Genomic DNA, 24,793 nt, shown 5'->3' with positions numbered 1-24,793 from the left:
AGGTGAAATTGATGTATCTTGGAATTGTAACAGCGTAAAAAATGGCTTACTTATAACTGAACTGGATTACTTTACCCTTCTTAACGGCTATTCTATCAGATTCTTTCAAGTTTTAACTGTCATTTGGCGAGTTAGTTGACTTATCTGAAGGACCACGAACATTCATTCCCCACAGAGCAAACATACGTATCAGATTAGTTACGCAGTTACAGGACCATCGACATTTTGGGTTCAAGATTTCCGGGTCAAATAAAATTGTGGCCGACTGGCAAAGTGGAAAGAAAATGAGACTGACAATGGATTGATTTACATCAACATCCTGCTTTATTGTAGAACACAAAACCTTATAAATACATAAAAAATAAGAATCCTGCAGATTATAGTAACTTAAAATACATCTTGTTAATGTGGTATTCAAGCGTATTGCACTTTGACGGTTAAAGGATTTGGCTCCTGAAGTATTACAATTTTACATGAAGTTGTTCTCAAGTACTTTCTTCATCTCCTCCAGTCTCTGGATGACTTTTGGGCTCATCAAATCTCTAGCTTCCTTTATAAGAGTACCCTCCCTACTAAAATTGTACGCTTCCACCACCGTTTTGATCCAAGTATGTAGCTTCTCTGGCGTTCTGTAAGTAGAGAACGCACAATTCAATTACTAAAACATATAATCACACAATAGAGATGAAAGACAAAAGGATGAGAACATCATCTAGGAAATTAGATTCTATGGATTGTCAGAGAAAAAAGAGAGAACCCCAAGTCCCCAACTATGATATTAGATTCTATGGATTGTCATCTAGCCACAGCTTTGTAGAACACATGAAGCACGGTTAGAAGTTGGGTCCCACTGTTCATCAGTTCCAAGTACTACATATGACCCTGCCAGACCAGCTTGTTCAATCTACCGTCACAACAATTGTTGCTACGTATAACATACAAGGCAATCCATACAATCTAAGTAACCTGTTTGGTGGGTCTCTCTGCTCACCTGTGTTGATCCAACACTTTGCAGATGCTACTAGTGTTAAAATCTTTTGGTTCTAGGACACAGATATTCTATTTACAGATGGTTGATCAAAATAAATCTCTGTTCGATTGTGCTGTGGATTAAGACAATCTAAAAAGATGCCTTCCACCTGTTTGTTGTTATGTCACACGATACACCACTCGAGTAGACCCCTTATCCACTTTAAAAAACCAACAAGGGGAAAGTCGTTCAAGTCCTGTAAAGTATATTAAGGCTAACACCTAATTGATGAGCAACTGGTATCATGATCAAGTTTTGGGTCTTACCAATTCAGCAGCGGATATCTAAACAGAAAGAGCTCTATTTTGAGTTTTATTACCCAAAGTACAGCAAATGCAGACTTTACATGACATGGAAACGCAAAGTGACTGGGTACCAATTCGTAACACTCAACTGCTAAATCGAGGTGTAATGACAACTTACGTGTATAAACAGTCAATGTCTTTTCCTTCTAGTTCATCTCCAGGGGTAAATGCGTCTTTTAAAGAACATAACCGCTGCTCAGGGTCCTCAATAGTGAGAAGATACTTCAGTATCCTTATTTCTTTTGGCATGAGCCTCTGAAGGTTACCTTTTGCACTCTTGTATAAATGATACAATATGTCCTTTGCCTGCCATATATAAATTCATAAAGATTTTAAATAAATAAGAATATAAATTTATTTAGTAAAAAGCCAATAGGCCGAGTTGCATCATTATAGAATAATGAAGTCAGCTTTGTCCAGATTAACTATTACTTGCCTCGTCTTTCACCATGTTTGAATCCTTGGCAGCTGACCACGCTTTGGTAATCATCAGCACCAATGCAGAATCAAGCTGGTTTTTCTCAGCCAAATTGTCTATTTTCTTACAAGCAGCATCTATACTGGGAGAGTTTATGATTTCCTGGAACTTCAACTCTGCGGCATTTAGTGCTTCAATACTTTCAGACGCAGTATCATAGGCTTGTACTGCGGCCACACAAGTATTCCCGAGTTTTGCCAAATCTAGTCAAACAAATACAAAGAGACATTTTCAGTGCAATTTGCAACATGAAATATATTATGGCCACCAAAATTACTAGTGGGACCAAGACCCAGTACCCTAACTTGATTCATCGGTGCATGATCCTCAAATAGTTACATACAATCAGAATCTTAGCTAGATACAGTTCTGAATAAATAGCCATTGATCTGCAGGACTGGGTAAGGTAATGAGAAGGTATTAAGGTGAATCCCATACTGTAATCAGTCTGGGACTAGAGTGTTCCACTAAATATATAGCTGAATCTTCAGATATCTTGGTCCGCATTGATGTGCAAATACAGAAGAGAATGCTAGATATATGGATTAAACAAATTCAGGAAAAGCTGTGATGATCACACTAAACGACTATCATGTTAAGATCTGCACAAGCAGAAGATTATCTACTGCAAAATTGGGAATACAAAAATGAGCACAGTTATAGAATGGTTGCTTGATTTCCCACACATTACCAAGATGCTGTACTAATTGTGTATTATTCCCATATAAACCAATAGATCATAGTTATATACTTGTACAAGGTCATTGTACTATCGAATTTGCATGGTCACAAAATAAGCACTAACAAAAAGACATTAAATATTAAGTCTCACCATTTTGTTCTGATGGATTGTCATAATAGGATTCTGCTACAGTATGAAGATGTACGAAGAACTCCTTTGTAAAATCTTTACGCCGCCTTGCTACAAGGCCACTAATATCAGATGCCGATTCCTTAATCACTCCAAGAAGCTCATTATGTCTCTCCACATCCTCATCAATCTAGAAACAGTAACCATACAAGCTTAAATTAAGTAAAGATGTACAAAAAATGGATAAAAAGGTACCTCCTTTAGCTTCCTTGCAAGCCGAAATAGGTTGTGCTTCATCTCGGGATTATCCTCAGCATCAGCACGTTCTTGACATCGTCTGAAAAAATGAGGTCTGAGATTGGGCCATTCCCTGCTGAAAGCCAATAATCTTCTCCAGTCTGTGGGCGTGGGTTTATCAACCATGAAAACCCCAATTAACTTGTCACATACTCGAATCATCTTATCGTCATATAAGACATCATGATCTTGGGTCTCACTATCATTTGGTACAGCAGTTTTACCACCAACAACTGGCGCGCTGGATAATAAGGCTTTGAATTTACAGGATAAAGGAGAAATATGAGAAGAGTTTGTAATGAATGGAAAGATGAAAGGATAACATAGAGAGCTACGAGACAGTGGAGTTGAGGAAAAGCTGTTTGAGAGAGAAAGCGATGAATGGAGGGACGTGGAAGACATCATCTACGTGCTTGATACTGGGGAAGCAGAAAGCTTTGTTAGAGACTCAAGCCTTCAGCTTTGGCTTGGCCTAATAGTCAAGTGAGCCAACGGCCCAAAATGTCGTTTGGCTGGTTTCTGTTTGTCCACCCCAAAACTCTTCTCTCTCAAGTCTCAACTCCTCAATATATTTATTGTTCTCCTCACTCTCGCCTCGATAGTAGGTCCCAACATTACTTCCTTTCTTTCAAGTTTTATCATCAGGTACGTGTCAATTTGTTAATCAATCGTGTTTTACTTTTTTCAATCAATAGGGTCAGGGTTGAATTATAATGAACAATTGACTTTGAATAGAGCTCGAAACTTCAAGTAAATTTGATTTTGTTTTTTCGATCACATGTTTCTTACTATTTTTATTATAGCTCCAATCTCTATTGGTTCTTCTCAACCCAAATATATTTTTCTGGACATTCAGAAAACAATTCAAGTTAAAAATTCACCTTGAAGGCTCTGCTTATTTACTCCCAAAATTTGGAACTGGGTGAGTGAATTTGTCAAATAACCATAGTATACGCGTGGCCCCCACTTCAATGCAGTATACTAGTCTAATTGAGTTTTTGCTTTAACAAATCATAGATAAAACTCAAATTCATAGAAATTTATTATTATTATTATTATTTTTTTCCGGATAATCAAGAGAGCGGAGCGGACGTTCTGGGCTGACACCGGACGGAGTATGTGCCCAAAAAATATTTTGGTTGGTTTCTTCTGTCTGTCCTCATTCTCGAGCAATTTCTCTCTCTCCCCTCCTTCCTTCTCAACCAAACTCAACTCTATCTCTCCCCACTACAAACCTATCTCTCTCTCTCTCTTCTCCACCTCCGCCCTGCTTTCAGTTATCTAGTAATAGAACTCATAGATAGAACTCATAGAAGTAGAGTGGGCATAAAGTGATAAAGGCGTTGGCAAATAAAGTGGTCAAGGGAACAAGTCAATTCTGGTGAAGCCCACACAGCCCACTAAGGTTCGCACCCTTATCCGCTTGACCCGAATTTCCCAAACCATTTAAGGTTACTACTATAACTACTTGCAACGAGAAATTTAAACTAAAAAAAAGTTCCCGCGGAAATTTTCCGCATATCACGGCAATGCTATCTTCACTCTCATCTCAACCTCATTTACCTCTTTTATTACTTCCCAAACCATCTAAATCACTAACACAGAAGGAAAAACCAAGACCAATGAAACACAACTTGATTAAATTTTCTAAATCCTCATTTCTTTTCTTCAAAACAAACCCACCAATTAATTCACTCATTTCTCATACTTATACTCAAAACCCAACTTTTAATCTCTCAGATTTTCTTTCAAATGATGAAATAATGGACCCCGAGGTGATTGCTTCTTGGCTACGAGCTTGTTGTAATGTGAAAGAAGCTAAAAGTATACATTCACTTGTTGTAAAGTGTTTTGGCTGCAATGTATTGTTTGCTAATAATAATTTGATAAGTGTGTATGTACGATTCGGTAAATTAATCGAAGCGAGGAAAGTGTTTGATCAAATGTCTGAAAGGGATGTTGTTTCTTGGACTGCTATATTAAATGGGTATTTGAAAAATGGGTCTGATGATGAAGTTTTGGAATTGTTTATTGAGTTGGTGGAAAATGGTGTCGAGTCGAATAGTAAGACTTTTGTTTGTGTGTTGAATTTGTGTACTAGGAGATTGGATATTGAGTTTGGGAAGCAAATTCATGCCTGTGTTGTTAAAGGAAATTGGAGTAATTTGATTCTAGATAGTGCTATTGTTTTCTTTTATGCACAATGTGGTGATCTGTCTAGTTCTTTTCGAGCATTTAATACAATGGGAGAGAGGGATGTTGTGTCTTGGACATCGATGATCACAGCTTGTGCACAACATGGATATGGGGAGGAGGCTTTTTCGTTGTTCTCAGAAATGCAGTCCGAGGGATTTCTCCCGAATGAGTTTACAGTTTGTAGTGTTCTGAAGGCTTGCAGGGTGGAGAGAAATATAAAGTTTGGGAGACAGTTACATTGCGCAATAGTGAAAAAAATGTTTAATAATGATGTTTTTGTCGGAACTTCTCTTGTAAGTATGTATGTTAAGTGTAGTGAAACCAGTGATGCTAGGAGAGTGTTTGATGGCATGAAGAAAAGGAATACGGTTACATGGACCTCCATGATTGCTGGGTATGTGCAAAATGGTCTCGGTGAGGAGGCCATAAGGTTGTTTCGAGTAATGAAAAGACGACATATATATGTTAATAACTTAACTATTCTCAGCATTCTTGGGGCTTGTGGTTCACTTAGAGCTTCACCCTTAGGAAAAGAAATTCATGGACAGATACTGAAGAATTCTGTCCATAGCAATATCTACGTAGGGAGTTCCCTTGTGTGGTTCTATTGTAGATGTGGTGAATATGTTTACGCTTCTAAAGTTCTCCAATCGATGCCTAACAGAGATGTTGTCTCATGGATCATGATAATCTCAGGCTATGCCCATATTGGCCATGGCTCAGAGGCTTTAGAATTTCTGAACAAGATGTTATGGGATGGTGTGGAGCCAAACCCTTTTACTTATTCATCAGCTCTGAAAGCGTGTGCACAGCTGGAGGCTGTTTTACATGGAAAAGGAATTCACTCCACTGTAAAGAAAACCTCGTTTTTGTCTAATGTGTTTGTCGGAAGCGCGCTCATTGATATGTATGCAAAGTGTGGATTTGTTTCTGATGCCTTTCGTGTTTTTGATAGCATGCCAGAGCGAAATGAAGTTTCTTGGAAGGCAATGATCTTAGGGTATGCCAGGAATGGATTTTGCAGAGAGGCACTACAGCTTATGTACCGAATGCAAGCAGAAGGTATTAAGGTGGACGACTACACTCAAACTACAGTTTTAAGTGCATGTGGAGATGTTGAGTGGGAGTTGGAGTCCCTATCCAAACAGTCCTTGCAATCGAGTTGATATTTTACCTGATTGGAGCTTCCAAAATCAATTGGATTTCTTGGCTTGCAATGAAGGTCAGCTTTTACTGAGTCATACTCAATATTCATTTGAGTCGGGTCGTGACTATTGAGAGGGGTGAATCTATAACGAACCCTAAGACCTCAGTAACAGTGATGAAACACATTCCAAGTAAGTTGCTTGGTTGGAAGTGGATGTAGAAGAAACATACTTTCGCCACAATCGATCCTTGGTGAAAGTTTGTCCAAGAGTACAGTGCTTTTACTGCTGTCAGCTGGTTTAGACTCATTCATGCATTTGCAAGCAAAAAGCATTACGGTTTGAGCTACATATGATCATCCCACACCTGAGCAGATGAAGCCCAAAATCTTGTAGAAACTACTGACCTAGCTATATATGTGTACTTCTATGGAAATGTTATTTCATTATAAAAAACAAAGGAAAATAGAAATGTTCTTTGGCTAGCTACTGCCTACTGGTGCTAGATAGCATCCCTCTATGAAGGCACAAGAAGTTCCTTCAAAGGTTGGGCCGGTTTTGCCACTATCTGGTGCTTTCTATTGTTGTAAGGCCCAATACTCTTACTGATTATACAGAAATATATGATTTTCCCAAACTTGTTTTTCGACTTCACAATTCATGGTATGGTTATGGTTTAACCTTTTCTACAATGTATCTGGAATTCCTCTATGCCACTAGACACTAGTATATTACTGTACATCGCAAGAGTAGACTACAATGTATAGGACATTTTGGTAATTCTTTAACATACCACTGACCCTATTGATCCTTTGGTCAACAGGTTGGTCATGGGGATAAAGTCGTGGTGACGTAAAAACAAACAACCAAGAAAATGGACGGCACAAGAATTTGTCAATGGTTTTTAATGGCCATCGTATTATTAATTTATTATTATTAGTCAAAAAGGTGATGTTTGTATCTTGTCGTGGAAGTTTGGCCCACTGAAATGGGCCCATTCCCTTGTTTGTCAAATGGCTATTTTGCAATTTAACACAGTAACAAGGGTGATAATTTGATCCCAAAAATAGAGATTTCAAAAGGGAGTAAAAATTTGGTACATGCAAATTTCCGCCCATAGATTTCCCGCTTTCTTCTCTTTCTTCTTCTTCTAAAATAAAAAAAAACTCTTTTTTTCTCTCTTGACGGTTTCAAAATTTCCTTATTCACATTTATTTTTTCACAATCGTTATATAGGTATGTTCTGACGATTCAGATACTTTGCTCGTCAACTGTAACGGTTCGGTGTTTTTTATGATTCATTTGTATGTAAATATGATTGTTTATTTTCTGGATCTAATTAATTAGCCGCTTTTCAATTAGAAAATGATGTTTGGTCAACGAATATTATTACTAATAACTGATATGAAATAGGAATATTAGTTTGATTATTGTTTCTTGTATCAGGAGATCTCTCTCAAGATTAGTTAGTATGGTGTGATCTATAACTTTTTTTTTGTTTTTGTTGTTTCACTTATGAATGTTTTTTCCACCTGAACAGATAATGGATAATACGACTCATCTTCAAAGCGAAGATCAAAAAGTGTCTAGTGAAATGGATGACCTTCAAAAAGAAGATCAAGTAGAAGTGTTTTATGAAGTCCAATCTTCAGACAATGACGATCTTCAGATAGAAGGAGAGGTGCTTCAACAAGTAGAGTTGTTAAACGAAAACGATCTTCATTCAGAAGGAAAGGTGCCTAGTGCAGTTCAATCCTCAACCAGCAATGATCACGAAAGGGAAGATCAAGGACAAGTACCTAGTGCAATACAATCTTTGAACAAAAATGATCTTCATTCAGAAGGAAAGGTGTCTAGTGCAATAGAATCTTTAGACAACAGTGATTTTCAACAAGAAGATAAAGGAGAACTGCAGAGTGAAATGCCATCTTTGAACAATAGTGAGGAAAACCAGAACCAACACCATAATGGATTAGGAGAACAATGCGGGGATGATCAGACTACCGAGATCACAGAAGCGAAAGCTGAAAGTCCAGAAGGAAAATTTCGAAGCTTGGAAGAAATTATTAGTGAAGAGAAAGCGGTGGAGCCAATATTTGATGGAACTGAAGTTCCTGAGCCGGAAGCTACTGGAGTTTCATCTACCCGTTCTTCCGATCTTGAACCTGAGGCACAAGGGTATGCTTGGCCTGACAAAGCCGTTGCACTTAAAAATTTTGTTAGAGAGAAGAGTGTAGTTGCTGTCTCCACTGTTATTCGCCGCCTTTCTGGAAAAAAAGATGAAGATGAGCAGAACTATCCTGAATCTGAAGAGAAGAATGACAACTCCACTAGCAGTTTAAAGGATGAACAGGATGTGGACCCAGATATCCAACCAAAAGAAGTATCTCAGAAGTCTGCGGACAGGTCCACATGGAATCCATTAAGCTTTATTAAGATTGGACGGGATTTCGATACAGATAATAGAGTTGAGCTAGGTGAGACTGCCCGCACAGAGGATTCTTTTCAAACTCCAGCCTTCAAAGGAAGAATTTTGCTATACACAAGGCTTGGATGCCAGGAAAGTAGAGAGGCCAGGTTATTTCTGCACCAGAGGCAGCTAAAATATGTCGAAATTAACATTGATGTTTATCCCATCAGAAAGTTGGAACTAGAGAAATTCACTAGATCATCAGCTGTACCCTATGTGTTTTTTAATGAACACCCTGTCGGTGGATTGAGGGATCTCAAGGAGTTGGACGAGTCTGGAAAACTCAAGGAGAAGATTAATGACCTAATCGATGAAGAACCATCCAGTGAAGCTCCTGTTCCACCACTGTCAGGTGAAGATGATGAGTCCTGCAGCGGGGTGATTGATGAATTGGCTTCCATTGTCAAGAAAATGAGAGAATCTATTACAGTCAAAGACAGGTTCTATAGGATGCGCAGATTCAGCTACTGTTTTGTAGGTTCAGAAGCTGTGGATTTCCTGGCGGAGGATCAGTACTTGGAAAGAAAAGAGGTTGGTTTCATATGATATTCTTCTTATTTTCTGGTATAGTCTACAGCCCCACACATGACATTTTTCAAATAGTGGCATACACATACCTATTCAAGAAGATACACACCACTTCATTGCATTTACATGTAGATTTAGCGTAGATTTTGACAGATGATTCCCAAGATCACATTTTGTGCACTGCTGAAAGTTGGAAGCAATTATGGCGAGTTAGTTGAAATAACTTTTTAGAATCAATGCTAAAATGACTTAAAGTTTATAACCAATTTAGGATCTGGCAATAAATTAATGAGGGTGCTTTAATTGAAAAAATTGAGAAGTTTGGGAGAAATAGAAAAATCTGAGGAAACTATGAACAAATTGACCCATGTGAAGGTTTAGAGAAGCCCTCTTAGAGTATAATTTGCGTGACACACTCAATGTCCTCATCAAGGGTATACTTTCTACGGGAAGAGAATGACACGCTAAATTACACAGCACTGATGTAGCACTAATTTTCATCTATGGCTTTTTCACAATGAAATAATAGTTGTATACCTGCCTCATACGTGACATAGCTTTTAAATTACTGTTGGCTCATGTGCTAAGAGTCTCTACATCCATAAGTCAGAATATACCCATTGTTCTGATTGTGGGTACTTCACACGTCATCTGTTAGCCTATTGATGCAGAAAGTTCCAAGTAGTGTGCAATAATATATTTATATGCTTATATTAATCACTATTCCTTTTCTTCCCTTCTTGGCTTGATACAGGCTATTGAATTTGGAAGAAAACTTGCAAGTAAACAATTTTTTGGACACGTTCTTGAGTAAGTTACTCGAATACAATATGTTCTCAGTATGTGTAACTTTTTCTTTCTTAAAACTTTTTATCAGCTCATTTCAATTTCCTTGATTATTATGAAGAAATCTTTGTTTGTTTCTTCTATATGATACCTGTTGCTGTCAGAGAGAATGTTTTTGAAGACGGTAACCATTTCTATCGGTTCTTGGATCATGACCCTGTTGTGTCATCTCAATGCTACAATATCCCGAGGGGCATACTTGATGTAAAACCCAAGCCCATTATAGATATCGCATCACGGTTGAGATTTTTGTCATTGGCAATATTTGAAGCTTACGCGTCTGAGGACGGAAGACATGTTGATTACAGAAGTATTCATGGAAGTGAGGAATTTGCAAGGTTGGTTACATTGAGCATTGTTCATCTAGTAACAGGTGTATCTTTATTTTTAGTATTTTGTGTTGTTTTCTCATACGTGTGATTGACTATTGCTATTTTTCAGGTACTTGAGGGTTGTTGAGGAGCTTCAGAGGGCTGAGATGCTGGAGATGTCAAGAGAGGAGAAACTCGCTTTCTTCATAAATCTATATAATATGATGGCTATTCATGCAATATTGATGTGGGGTTATCCTGTTGGACCCTTGGAGCGGAGAAAGATGCTTGGTGACTTCAAATATGTCATTGGAGGCTATACCTACTCTCTTTCAGCTATTCAGAATGGCATTCTACGATGTAATCAAAGACCCCCTTATAATCTTGTAAAGCCTTTCGGTGTTAAAGATCAGCGCACCAAGGTGAGCGTTACACACCTATTTTGTACATTAAAGGTTACAAGTTGAGTTAGTGATATATTGGATGAAGTATCTGTCAATTATTTCTGGTGATTAATGTTGCATGGCATGCATATAATTAGCTCAAAGTGCCCACTTATTTTATTTGATGAATTGTCAAATAATATCTGCATCAGTTAAGAAGGTGAATGTGTGTATGCAGTACATTTGTATGTTTCTTTTGATGAAGTAGTTACTTACTTATTTGCTACGGGTAGATAGGTTTGGAACTCAACTTTGTGTAATCCGAGAGCTTATGTGAACTGGTCCCAGTGGTATCTATTTCACTAAAGAGGTTCCAAACCTTACTGGTGTGCACATTCCACTCTTGTAGGTTTGGGCGTTTTTTCAGCTTAAAGATCTACAAAGAGCAAACCAACTTAATTAAGTAAATAGGGGATGTGCCATCTGGGCACAAAATTTTGAAGTAAGCAATGGTTGTCGTGAGAAATAAGTATAGTAAGCACATCTAGATAAGCCATCTGTCCGACATCGTAAATAGTCTCAATTCCAATCCGGATTGTAGCCTTGTACGTGATAATTGGCATGTGTGTTTGGTGTAAGGGCTATTTGTTTTTGTAATCTATACGAATGATTGGTAGGTATATCTTGCCATCTGAAATTTAAATTTACACTGGATTCACATGGTTACTCGCAACAGACACAGTGCTTCTTTGTAGATGTAGGGCTGTAGGCACATTGATATAAGATGCATAACTTATATTCAATGTCATGCATGAGCTTGGGATATTTCTAAAGGAATTTATGTAGTTATGTCATTATATAAAGTTGCATTATCAAGGTAGGTCTCATGATAATATTGTGAGCTCGTGTGACCCTAAAGAACATGACGGAGATTAGTGAGCTTTGAAATGATTAAGACACCACACACTTATCCAGAACATCCTGTAGTACAGATGCAACTCAGAGCTGTAATGCAAGATCTAACTTGTGAATTTTTTTTTGGTAACTTTTGATTACAAACATTTATTTATTTTTGTGTAATACATATTTATTAATTTAATTTATTATTATTATTTTTTTAATCTTTGTTGAATTGGCTGCTGTTTGCCAATGCCAAAGAATATTTAATCAGATTAATTGGGCAGAATTTATACTAAAACTAGGAAAAGGCTGGTTGGTTTGGGATCTCTCTCTCTCTCTCTCTCTCTCTCTCTCTCTCTCTCTATATATATATATATATATATATATATATATATATTGTATTTTTATTGGCCCTTAATACTTATCACTTTCTTATTTTGTTGTCCAGATAGCTCTTCCATATCTGGAGCCATTAATTCACTTCGCTCTGGTTAGCGGTAACAGATCTGGACCTGCACTATGCTGCTTCTCACCTAGTAACATTGATAAAGAGCTTATGGAAGCAGCTCGCAATTTTCTGAGGAACGGAGGGGTTAGTGTTGATCCTGAGGCCAAGGTGGCATCAGTCAGTAAAATCCTTAGATGGTAAGTTGTGGTACAGGGGCAAAAATCTTTTTACATTTGAAATTATGTTTCGGAAAAAAGGGGATGGAGATCCCTTTTAGTAGATTACTCTCATTACTGTTTTCTGTAATATTCATATGTGATAATCAAAATTACATATGGGACGGAGATCCCTTTTAGTAGATTACTCTCATTACTGTTTTCTGTAATATTCATATATGACAATCAAAATTACATATGCTTATATGATCTCGGTGATGAATTCAAAATGCAGTAAGGTAATAATTTTTATTGTATTTCTTTGACTGTTATGAACACATGAAAAATTGAAGATACATTGCATCTAGTAGGGTTTAATTTCTTTCTTACATTTACATATAGGTTTGTTTGATCAAGTGTTATATCTGACATGCTCCTCCTGTCTTTTATTATAGGTATAGTGCAGATTTTGGAAAGAATGAAGTAGAGGTACTGAAGCATGCGGCAAACTACCTGGAGCCTGCCATGTCAGAGGAATTACTGGAGTTGCTTGCAAATACTCAGTTGAAGGTGGTGTATCAGCCATATGACTGGGGGGTGAACTGTTAGCTGCTGAAGGTGGTATAACACCCATGTGAAGTTCTTATATTTTTCCTTTTTCTTTTTCTGGTGAAGGATGAAACATTCAACCTAGTTGAATACTATACCACAGAAAATGTTCATACAATGACTTTTTAGTTACTACTGTAAACTTTATATTGTACCTTGGTAAATTCCTTTCCCTTTTTCTTTTCCTGGTGAAGGAGAGTCATTCATACCTAATTGAATACTATACTACAGAATTGATATAATATGGAAACTTTTACTACTACAGGTAAAGTTTATATTCTGGCTTGGTAAAGTTATTGAGAGTTGTTACCAGATCCCACCACCATCTTAAATCAGAAATCCTAGCCATAAATGTACGGAAAGCATATGGTTTATTGCAATAGAATTCATCGTTTTCCAACTAAAGTAGGTGCAAGTGTGCAACTCTAAGTAGATTAAATGAGCATCTCTTGTATGATTAAATTGAAAATTATCTCTTGAGAACAAGTTTATTAAGAGACAAAAGGCCAGAACTATAAAAAGCTGTTACAGAGACTAACAGGCCATATCAAATAGTCTTCTAATAAAAACAATAAGTTTGGAGTTTTCTGGTAGCATTACAGTCTACAAATATTTGTGGAAACAAAAAGTCACTAAAACAAATGAATGAGGCTACATAATTACAATTAAGAGCGAAAGGAAAACTTAGTTGCTAAATTATCAGCGGGTCGCCATGCCAACAACTATCTGAATAGGCGTACATTTATTAGTACATCTCATCTCGACTATTAGAAATAACTTTTGATAAGGTTAAACCACTTGAACATAATCAATTGAGCTGACTTTTTGTGGGGAGGTTCTTCATTATGGGAAGACTATGACTATCTTCACAACAAATCAGCCCTCAATTCATCTTGTAAGTCCACTTTTGGTGGTGGGAGTTCATATAATCATTCCCCTTTTTGAATACTAAAAACATTTGAAGCTCCCTCAAAGCCATACCCAAAATTTTACAAATCACTTTCTTCGGAGAAGCTAATGCACTAGTCTTCCAATTACTGGTGTGACGCCTCAGGTCAGGTGTCCAGGATCAAAAGCTTTCAGCTAGCACCGTGTGATCATCGACCTAGCTAAAAAAACAGGATCATCAACTGATGCATGTTCCTCTGAAGCCAAAGTATTGAAAAAGAATCAAAGGATATAGTTGGGAATTGAGAGGCACCTTACCACACCATAGATGATGCAATGTAATCGAACTGTATTGTCTTCTGCGATCTGTTACAATCTGATTCTGTATATCACGGATAAAATCTGCTTTGTTCCTACCAATAATCCCCACAAGAACATGACCCGTCCTTGAAATGGTGGAAACGGGTGGTATCTCTCACCACAATTTCTCTTCCGACAACCTTGGAGATGAACTTGATAGCGGAGTGGCAGTCATTGCAGACTCTCAGATTCTTCATGATCCTTAACGTCGTATTCTCAGGAGTACTGATCAAACCAAAAGCAATTGCAAGCTTCTCACTGTGACGACTTAATATCTGATCCTTTACCTCCTCATCAAGATCGTGCAATACTGCATCTGTGTCTGGAACAAAACCCCTTTTCTTGATCTCCTTCCAGAGCTTTGCCATAGTGATGTAAATCACATCCTTTTGTGGATGGGAACCATCTTCAGCACCGAAAACATGAACCTTGTTCTTGATTTGAATCCAACTAGATCCTTGGTCTTTCTTGACTCCTCTATCCTTCATCAATCTCCTTATTCTTGCAGCATCGTCCCATTTTCCACATGCAGAGTATGCATTAGCAAGTGCTGAGTAGGCTCCACTATTTTCCGGGTCGATAAGAAGCAACCTTTCTGCAGCTATCTTTGCCAACTCCACGTTTTTATGAACCTTACAAGAAGATAGAAGTGAACCCCAAGCTATAACATCTGGCTCAACTGGCATCTTTTCTATGAAATTGTGTGCTTGTTGGAGCAATCCAGCACGCCCAAAAAGATCAATCATGCAGGAGTAATGGCTATGTGTAGGTTTAATTTTATGTACATTTTGCATTAGAGAAAAATAATTCTGACCTTGTTCTACAAATCCTGCATGAGTACATGCAGAAATCACACCAACATAAGTGATATGATCAGGTTTGATTCCAATGGCCAGCATTTTTTCAAACAGTTCAATAGCTTCTTCTCCAAGACCATGCTGAGCTAAAGATATGATCATTGAGGTCCATGAGACGGTATCTTTGTTCCAAGATACGTGGTCGAACACACGCCTCGAGTTTTGAATACTTCCACCTTTAGCATACATGGTAACTAGGGCATTGCCTACAGAAACTGATGATTCTTCTCCTGATCTTATAGCAACACCATGAATCTGCTTTCCGTGATCTATTGAAGCCAAGCTTGAAGAAACACTCAGCATGGCTGCTAAGGTGTAGTTGTTTGGCTTGGGACCTACAGTCAGCATTGATTGGAAGAGTTCGATTGCGTCATTATTGAGGCCATTTTGAAAGTAGCCTACAATCATGGCAGTCCATGCCACTACATCCCGATCTTTCAGCGAATCAAATATCTTTCTAGCAGGGTTAATGTCCCCAAGCTTGACATAGCCATCAAGTAGACATGTAAATGATACCACATTGAGATTGGTAGTCAGGCTTCTCTCTACAATCTTCTGAGCAATGTCTAACCCTCCCGACTTTGAGTACATTAAGATCAAAGCATTCCCAACTGGTCCATCAGAATCGAAGTCCAATTTTAATAGTTTCAGCATGTAATTGCATCCCAGGCTTCAACATCTCAAGATTGGCACAAGCTGAAAGAACACTAGTAAATGTAAAACAATCAGGTTTTACAGATGATTCTGCAAGCATCTTCAAGAAAAACAGCAACGCCTCAAAATCAGACCCATTCTGATTATACCCCGCAATCATTGAATTCCAAGAAATGGCATCTCGCTCCTCCATCTGCTCAAATTGTGCCAAAGCTAGATCCAACCTTCCAGATTGTGTATACAATGAAATCATTGCATTCCAACTCGAAATGCTCTTCAATTTCATCGTACCAAAAACAACCTTGGCCGTCTCAGCATCCCCGGACTTTCCATACATGTTAAGTACTGAATTCGCAACCGGAATGTAGCCACTCAAACCAAGTTTAACAACAAAAGAATGTACTTTCTTCCCTATATCCAAAGCTTCCATAGCAGCACAAGATGAAAGAATATTAGTAATCGTAAACTGGGTTGGCGAAACACCAAACTTAATCATCTCCAAAAACATGGAAACCGCATTTCTAAACCGGGCCATCTGATTATACCCCACAATCATGGCAGTCCAAGAAACCGAATCTCTCTCTGGCATTTCTTCAAAAAATTGCCTAGCTATCTCAACCTTTCCATTCTTTGCATACGTAGAAAGAATGGTATTCCAAGTAAACGTATTTTTAATTGGCATCTCATCAAAGACTTTGCGGGCATCAGAAATAAGTCCATTTTTTGAATAAAAGTTGATGAGATTGTTCATTAGGAATACGCTTAGGTGAAGCCCAGTTTTGATAATATTTGCGTGTATCGATTTGCCAGTAATTGAGTCTTTGGATTTGAGACTTGTTTGAAGGAGTGATGCATAGAACAAATCTGATGGAGAGTGTGGAGACATGTTTATAGGTTTGCTCTCATTTGGCGGGAAGTAAATGATGACTCAGAGTCCATATGTAGCGAGATAATGTGAAATATCGTGGTATATGGCATGATAATGTTGTCGATATTGTAATATGCCAACAGAATCTATCGATATATTCCGACATTTTTAGAGCTATTTCTCTTGTTACTCCGTGTCACCGGTTTAAAAAATTGTCTATATGTTAGGTTCAAGATTACGCCACACGTAAGGGGGTGTGTTGAGATTATAATCTCATATCGGGTGTCTAAAACCTAGCCAATCAATATATGAATCCTGGGCCGCTCCACTTATTACCAATTGGTTTTAAGTTGGATGTCCATATTCAATAGTAAGGTCCTTAAATTCCTACATATGCCAGAAAGTTGGTTAATAAAATCGTGTTACGGAAGTATCATGTAATCAAGTACGACCTCTATAAGACTTGACATCAATGTTGGCAAGAAAGTCACTACAGTTACCAAGAAAAAGGAAATCAGTGCTATGTAAAATGCAAGAACGGCACACTTCAAAGCAAGGTCAAATATTTCCATGTCGGGAGCAATATCGGACCCCAAAAAATCAATATATATCGGTACACATTGATATATCGGAGATATTTCTCTTTTTGGTAAATGATAAGCACCCAAAAGTGTAGTTTCAACCCCTTAATAGAATTATATTTAGTCCAATTATGTTTGTAATAATAAGAGTTAGTAATATTTACGTGTTTTTGTGTATTTCAGGTAGGGGTGGCAGTTTTGTACACGACACGCTAACCTGACACGAATCTGACACGAAATTAGCGGGTTTGGGTTGGGAAAAAAGGTTTTTGGGTCATTTAAGGGTCGACCCACCAAACCCATCAAATAAATGGGTTGGGTTAGGGTCACACATGTTAACTCGGGTAACCCGTTAGTATACCCGATTAGTTCCCGGGTCCAATGGGTCGGGTCATCAACCTGTGACCTGTATGCCCTGTTTTAAGTCCTTAAACATATATGTTTTCGAATTTTATTAAATCTCATAATCCCAATTACCTAAAAGAAAATACTAAATAGAAAAGGATCAACTGGATTTAGAAGGATCAGCCAGCAATCCAGCATATAGAATATTATAGATTTATTCAATAAAATATATGATAACGTACATTAACATTGAACTTTTACCCTAGTCTCAATTATATAAAGAGAACAATGAAGCCGTCAAAGTCACAATAATATTTGCATTTATTTAATAATAAGTTTGCCCACGAGATTGCAAAGTGGACAAACTGGACATAGTTGTTGTTTCTAGTTTGGTTATGTTTTTTGTTTGGCTAACAGGTTGTTTCACTTGTTTGGTTTAGGCGTTCAGCAGATGTGCTTCAACAATTCTGCGCACTTTTGCAAGTTCTTTTATTATTTAGATTAATAAATATTCTTTATCCAAAAAAAAAAACATAACTTACGGGTTATCTGTTAACCCGATCCGAAATTGACCCGTTAGCTTAGCGGGTCACCCGTTGGGTAACCTGTTACATATACGGGTTGGGTTTGGGTTTGACAAACTTGACACAATTAGTAATTGGGTCGGGTTTGGGTTTGCTCTCCCAACACATGACCCGAGTATGACACGGCACGAACACGACCCATTGCCACCCCTAATTTCAGGTCTTGAAGCTGTTTATGTGCTTAAAGATGTCATTTTGCGTGGAAAACGAGTCAAGATGATTGCTAGAAGAGTTCTATGTTTAAAGCCCAAGAATCAAGAAGAAAAAACTTTTTTAAGCCCAGTTAAAGTCGGGAAGTCAAAGTCAATTCGGGTAGAAAAAAGACAAAAAGTCATCAGAACTTCAAAAGGGCGTATCTTTGGATTCGGGCCTCGGAATTGGGCCTACTTTATATCAAAACGACCAGCTCGGAATAAGATTTCCAATGGACCCAGACTTGCCCCAATTAGAGCTGTAAAAGTGGACCAAAAGGGTACTGAAGTAATTTCTAGCGGAATTGGCCCCTTTAAACTTAACCTAATGGACTTTGGGCTCACATTAGAGGCCCAAAGTCTAGCCTCCAGGCCCATGCACGAAAATGTAACCCTAACCCTCTCCTATATAAAGAGGGTTAAGGCAAAACTTATTATTGCTTCCTCCCCTTAGTCTCTAATTGGTTTAGTGTAGTTGTAGTTTAGTTTAGGGTTAGTTAATTAGTTTAGTATTGTAGCCTCCATAGAAACCCTCCAATAAAAGCTTATTTAATTCAATTCTTGTCTCTTTATTTTAATGTCTTTATCTTATTGTTTTAGTTTAGAACATCCAATGAAACAAGACTAAACCTCCATTAGAGGAGGTTTAGGAAGTCATGTGAGGATGATTAGTTATTAGTTGTTTTTGTTTTCGCATTAGAATTTCAAGTCTTTTATTGTGAGTTTCTAGAGATAGAACTCATAACAAGGGGCTAGAGATTAGAAACCCAATCAAAGAGATTTATGGGGGTGCTAGTCTCTCTTGCTAGTCAAGCAATGACTATAGAGATATAGGTTATTTGCTAGGGATCAAGAAAGGCAATTCGATAACTAACTAATAATCAATCGAATTGCATAGTGAATTAAGTCTTCTCTAATTATCTTTATCACCTTTAAATCTACTGTTTTTCAATCTTATATTTACTATTTTATTCATATCATTATTACTCTCTCATTAGTTAATAGTTTGATTAGTCTAGATTCGTTACAAGTACGTACAAGCAAGAGTGGAGAACACGATTACTCCTTTATATCACAACTATTTTAGAGAGTATTATTATGATTGATTGAGATGATTTTAGCATGTTAAACAACCTGTTTTCACATCTAATTTATTTTTCTTATCTATCTCATCAGTAAATTAGTCAAAATATCAGTTTATATCGGTAAATGTCAGAAATATTGCCGATATATATCAAAAATATCGGTCAAACGGTCAAATAGTCAAAAGATTTATCTCGGATATGTCAAATATATAGAAAAATATCATCAATATTAAGATATATATTGGAAATTGTGATATATATCGGTTTAAATACTGTTTAAGATTCGGAACTGAAATATCGAAAATATCCATATCAGGTACCCTGATTTTCGAGATATATCGATATATCGGCTGATATTTTCGGCCCTGCTTGAAAGTTCAAATTATGATGATTAGACCTCACGCACTATGAGTGACTGAATGTTTTTCATATAGAAAAAACTTCTAATGACCTTGCCAATGCTGATACTTGGCAAAAGCAAATATGTGTAATGGACATCGCGCCGTCAACATTAGCACTCAAACGACCAAGAAGAGTTTAAAATGTGAACAAGAAGAGTTTATTGTTGTCAGTAAACTAGGATTATATATATTGTCTATTATGGTTAAAACAATTGACATAAAATGATCAGGATAAAAAAACTTAAATGGCCTAATCCTAATGCACACAGGCATATCATCCATGATTAAGTGATCTTTCTCGAAAACAGCAAATACTTTTGGACTAGAAAATACAGAAGCAACTACTACTCACTACAACTAAAGAAGCTTTAGCTTCTTCTTGTTCAATTCGTTTTCCCAAGGCTAATGCTAAACAATGTTACGCCAAGTTTGGCAGGTGTGGCGTCCCCACAGAATCGATCTGTGACAAGCGATTGCATATCCAACCTAGACAAGATAAGGTTATCATGTTGATTGGACTAGGTGACATTGACGGACTAGAACGTATATGAATAAACTCTACAGTCTAGACCCTCCTTTCCTCTTCATCCAAAAATCTTAAGGAAAATAATGTACTGGCCAGCAATCACTAAAGCAAATCTCTCCAGAGAGGAAAAACACTATCTAAATCAACCCAGAATCTGTAGGTACATGAACTATCAAAAAGTTTCCCAATCTCCCTAATTCACTGAAGACAAACCCTCTATTGATATAGAATTGAAACTCTCGATTAAAAAATGCTTGGAGCACTCCAAATGTTGTTGACCAGACCAAGACATATAGACTCCAAGTTGATCTCCTCCATCTTTTTGGAGATCCAAACCCAAGCCCTGATAAGGGGCATTAATTATTCATTATGAAAGCTATGAATCACCTCATCTTGGTAGTAAATGGATGAACAGTTTGACAAGAAATATCTATTTTCATATTGCGATTTCAATCAAAATATCAGGACACCCATGTAATAAGAAAACAATACCAGGACTCATTAACATCAAGAAAGAAAATGAGCACGTTAAAAATGTGAAGGATGCAGTCTGAGCTGAGACTGCAACCACAGTGTTTCTATCATAGTTTCAAAGATAGAATTTTTATAGTGATTAAACCATTGCAAATCAGTAATACACAATACAAACATACATATATATTAGTAAGAGAAATTTACCAAAACAATCCAGATACTGAAAGTGATAATATATGTTTGGGCAATGATTCACCTAAACACACTAATGAAGTCGTAAGGGGTGTTGATTGTGGTGGAAGAGAGACTGAACCATGTCGATGGTTGCCTACGTATCCAGAGTATTTTCTGGAATCAAGTCTTCATGTGCGTAGTTCTTTTGGCAATAAAAATGAGATATTTATAGGTGGGCTTATCTCCTTAAAATCTTATTCAGATATTTTTATTGAATGATATTTTTCCTTGTTTGTATATATACCAAAATTTGCCATATCAGAATGAGTGGGCCGATTATGATAGCCATACAAGAGGGCAGTAAAAAGTTGGCCAACTTAGTTGGCCATAACAATAGGCCAGTTTAGTTGGCCAACTTGATTGGCAATAAAAGTAGGCCAGCTTGGTTGGCAATAAAAATAGGACTGCTTAGTGGGCAATGCGAGTCGGTCACATTTGTAGGCAATGCCAGTGTGCAACCTTTGGTACCCAACGATGATCGTTTGTAGGGGTAAGAATGTAGTCGTACATACACCGCCTTCTCTTTGCTGGATGAAATTGATTTCTTGCGGCAAAGAATAGTAAACATGATTCAAAGCATGTTATTTGATTGGGGGTTGAGGCTATGGCTCGATTCAAGCTTAGTGAACCGTAAGACATTTTTGCCTTTGCAACTTGGGGTATGCTGGTTCATGTGTTTCTTGCATGAATAATATTTGTGCTTTAGTATAGTGTTTATTGGTGTTGCCACTGCTTACTTGACGATTTTTTTTTTGCGTGGAGTGAGGTGTTTGCAAACGCAAACTACACGACTTTTTGGGTGCTCAGAGAGAGGTGTTGCAAACACGAACTCCATTACTTGGTGATGCACGGAGTAAGGTATGGTGAACGCAAACTCCGTGACTTTTTGGTGCATAGAGAGAGGTGTTGAAAATGCAAACTTTACGTTTTTTTTTGGTGCATGAACAGAGGTGTTGAAAACAGAAACTCCATGACTTTTTGGTGCGTGGAGAAAGGTGTTGAAAATGCAAACTCCACAACTTTTTGGTGTATGGAGAGAGGTGTTGAAAATGCAAACTCCACGACTTTTTGGTGCATAGAGAGAGGTGTTGAAAATGCAAACTCCATGACTTTTTTGTGTGTGGAGAGAGGTGTTGAAAATATAAACCCCATGGATTTTTGATGCGTGGAGAGAGGTGTTGAAAATGCAAACTCCATGACTTTTTGGTGTATGGAGAGAGGTATTGAAAATGCAAACTCCATGACTTTTTGGTGCATGGAGAGGTGTTGAAAATGCAAACTCCATGACTTTTTGGTGCATGGAGAGAGATGTTGAAAACGCAAACTCTACGACTTTTTGGTGCATAGAGAGAGGTGTTGAAAACGCAAACTCCATGACTTTTTGGTGCATGGAGAGATGTGTTGAAAACGCAAACTCCATGACTTTTTTGAGCACTGGATGGCTGATTTGTTTGGTTGGATAAAAACACATCCTAATCCAGAACCAACTTTGTTATATGAGCAGTCAGTGTACACAATCCATGAATCGGGTGATGGGGCTGTAAGATTTGTTGGGGCTTCTTCGCCCCCAACTGCTGGCGCTTCACTAGAGATGCTTTCGTCTTGGTTGATTTCAGGGACAAAATCGTTAATTGGAAAATCTGTCATTAGGGAGGCAAAGGGTGTGACCCTTTTTTGAAATGCGAGGTTCAAAGACAATGTTGTAAGCGCTTAAATAGATGTCCTATTCAGTCAGCCTGCTTAACTCTTGAGCATTGCAAAAAACGAAGTGGGTATTCAGTGTATACCTTGACCAATCTTCCTTGGAAGTATGGTTTGAGGCGTCTAGCAGCATGAACCAATGCTAGAGCGATTTTTTCAACTCTCACATATCTAGTTTCCGCCCCCGTTAGGGTTTTACTAATGAATAAGATTGGACGACCATTTTCTCCATCGATGAATAGTAATGCACTGGCTGCAGTGCCTGCAGCAGCCAAGTAAACTCTGATAGGTTGCACTGTAGCTAGGCTGACCAAAATTGGTGGCGAGATTAAGTATTTCTTGATGGATTGGAAGGCATTTTCACAGTTCTCATTCCACACCGCTAAATCCTTTAAAGTCTGAAAGAAAGGACGACATCTGTCTAAGTATTTAGAGATGAAATGGTTGAGAGCTACTAAGCGTCCTGTGAGCTGTTGAATCTCCTTTTTTGTTTTTGGAGCTGACATGGCTTGAATGGATCAGATCTGCTTTGGGTTAGCTTCAATGCCTCGATGAGTCATCAAATACCCTAGAAATTTTCCAGAGATTAGCCCGAAAGCGCATTTAGAAGGATTGAGCCACATGTTGAATTCTTCAATTCTATAAAAAACTGATTGTAAGTCAGAGATGTAATCTCCCTTATGCTTGGATTTTACAACCATGTCGTCAATGTACGCCTCCATTATCTTGCCTAACATATCTCCAAATATGGTGTTGATCATCCTCTGATAAGTGGCACTCACGTTTTTTAAAACAAAAAGGCATGACTTGGTAACAGAAAATTCCCTGATCAGTTATGAATGCAGTTGCTTCTTAGTCTTTAAGAGATAGTGGAATCTGGTGGTATCCTAAAGAAGCATCCATAAATGATAATCGCGGGTAGCCAGATGTGGCATCTACCAATTTTGATATCCGCGGAAGAGGGTAGGGATGAATTGGGCAAGCTTTGTTAAGGTTCGTGAAATCGATACACACTCTCTTTTTACCATCTTTCTTAGGTACTGCCACTACGTTAGACAACCGTTTAAGATATGAAGCTGGCCGAATAAACTTGACTGAGAGTAGACGATCGATCTCTTCTTTAACCTTGAGTTTTCTATTTGGTGCCATACGCCTAGGTTTCTGCCGCACTGGCTTGATTGTAGGATCAATGACAAGCGTGTGGCATGCAATATCTGGGCTAATTCTAGGCATTTGTCCCACTGACCAAGCAAATATCGTCTTGTTTTTTCTGAAGAGTGAAATCATCTCCGCTTGTTCGTTTTCTGACAGTTCTGCTGATATGAAAGTTGTTTCGCCGCTTGAGTTCCCAATTTGCACTTCTAAGAGGCGGTCTATAGTCGATGACCCTTCATTTCGTGAACTAGCAGTACAAATATTGTGTGGTACTGATTCTGACTTAGACACCTCCTGCGAATTGCTGAGAACTATATTTCCTCGCATATCGGACTGACGATACTTCTCCAAGACTTTTTCGTGGCAGCTGTGGGAAGCTATATGGTCGCCCCGTATCTTACAAATTTTGCTGAGGGATGGCAACTTGACTGCCAGATGAAAAGTAGATACTACTGCCCCCATACTGTAGAGCCAATCCCTTCCTAAGATTGTATTGTAAGGGGATTTGCAATTCATCAGAAGGAATTCAATATCTGCTATCTTGTCCATGAGTGTGACTAGTAGAGAAACTCTTCCCACTGGGGTTGTTGATGTTCCATCAAAACCGACTATTGGATTATTTTCTGCAACTACCAAATTCTCTGAAAGTTGCATGTTCTTGTACCAACCTGCAAAAATGACGCTGACAGAACTCCCAGTGTCTATCATTATGCGCTGAATTCGCCATAATCTAATGAAAGCAGAGATGACGACCGCATCATAATGAGGATGATGGACGCCAATTAGGTCTTAATCACTAAAACATAAGGGATCGAGTTCGGTAGTTTCTGAACGAATTCCTTCTACAAAATCAATGTTATTTACATGATAAAATTCACGCAAGAAACCAAACTTGGCTCGTTGCTCATACTTCTGCCTTGTTCATGAAATGTCATTGATTTTGGCTTGACCAGCTAGTATGACATTGTAGCCCGTCA

At 37.9% G+C, this 24,793-nt stretch overlaps 4 protein-coding genes and 1 pseudogene across 5 annotated transcripts; 2 read left to right on the top strand and 3 right to left on the bottom strand.

The window, feature by feature from the left end:
- Positions 1–305: 305 nt before the first annotated feature.
- On the bottom strand, positions 306–3,521 carry LOC147502398 (uncharacterized protein At4g37920). Its single transcript, XM_086607209.1, has 5 exons — positions 2,880–3,521; positions 2,646–2,814; positions 1,772–2,016; positions 1,454–1,641; positions 306–629 (listed from the first exon to the last, which is right to left on the bottom strand). The coding sequence occupies exons 1-5, from the start codon at positions 3,324–3,326 to the stop codon at positions 470–472; spliced, it is 1,209 nt and encodes a 402-aa protein (XP_086463335.1). The 5' UTR covers positions 3,327–3,521; the 3' UTR covers positions 306–469.
- Positions 3,522–4,291: 770 nt separating this feature from the next.
- On the top strand, positions 4,292–6,747 carry LOC147502397 (pentatricopeptide repeat-containing protein At4g18520, chloroplastic pseudogene; annotated as a pseudogene). The gene has a single exon (XR_015221694.1). The product of XR_015221694.1 is annotated as a pentatricopeptide repeat-containing protein At4g18520, chloroplastic pseudogene (transcript).
- A 753-nt stretch (positions 6,748–7,500) lies between these two features.
- LOC147502396 (uncharacterized) lies at positions 7,501–13,174 on the top strand. The gene is made up of 7 exons (XM_086607207.1): positions 7,501–7,541; positions 7,803–9,263; positions 10,015–10,070; positions 10,211–10,444; positions 10,548–10,839; positions 12,149–12,345; positions 12,759–13,174. Exons 2-7 carry the CDS (start codon positions 7,806–7,808, stop codon positions 12,910–12,912), a joined length of 2,391 nt encoding a protein of 796 aa, XP_086463333.1. The 5' UTR covers positions 7,501–7,541; positions 7,803–7,805; the 3' UTR covers positions 12,913–13,174.
- Positions 13,175–13,425: 251 nt separating this feature from the next.
- On the bottom strand, positions 13,426–16,723 carry LOC147502395 (pentatricopeptide repeat-containing protein At2g22070-like). The gene is given in 2 exon segments (XM_086607206.1): positions 13,426–15,662; positions 15,664–16,723. Coding segments are annotated over 2 exon segments (2,343 nt in total). The 5' UTR covers positions 16,558–16,723; the 3' UTR covers positions 13,426–14,213.
- Positions 16,724–23,513: 6,790 nt separating this feature from the next.
- Positions 23,514–24,524, bottom strand: LOC147502394 (uncharacterized). The gene has a single exon (XM_086604528.1). The coding sequence runs from the start codon at positions 24,522–24,524 to the stop codon at positions 23,514–23,516; it is 1,011 nt and encodes a 336-aa protein (XP_086460654.1).
- Positions 24,525–24,793: the final 269 nt, after the last annotated feature.

The sequence above is a fragment of the Coptis chinensis genome, chromosome 4 (genome assembly GCF_015680905.1).
Source record: "Coptis chinensis isolate HL-2020 chromosome 4, ASM1568090v1, whole genome shotgun sequence".
Classification (NCBI taxonomy): Eukaryota; Viridiplantae; Streptophyta; class Magnoliopsida; order Ranunculales; family Ranunculaceae; genus Coptis; species Coptis chinensis.
Note: the sequence above shows the minus strand (reverse complement) of the source record. Positions and strands in the feature narration are given on the sequence as shown.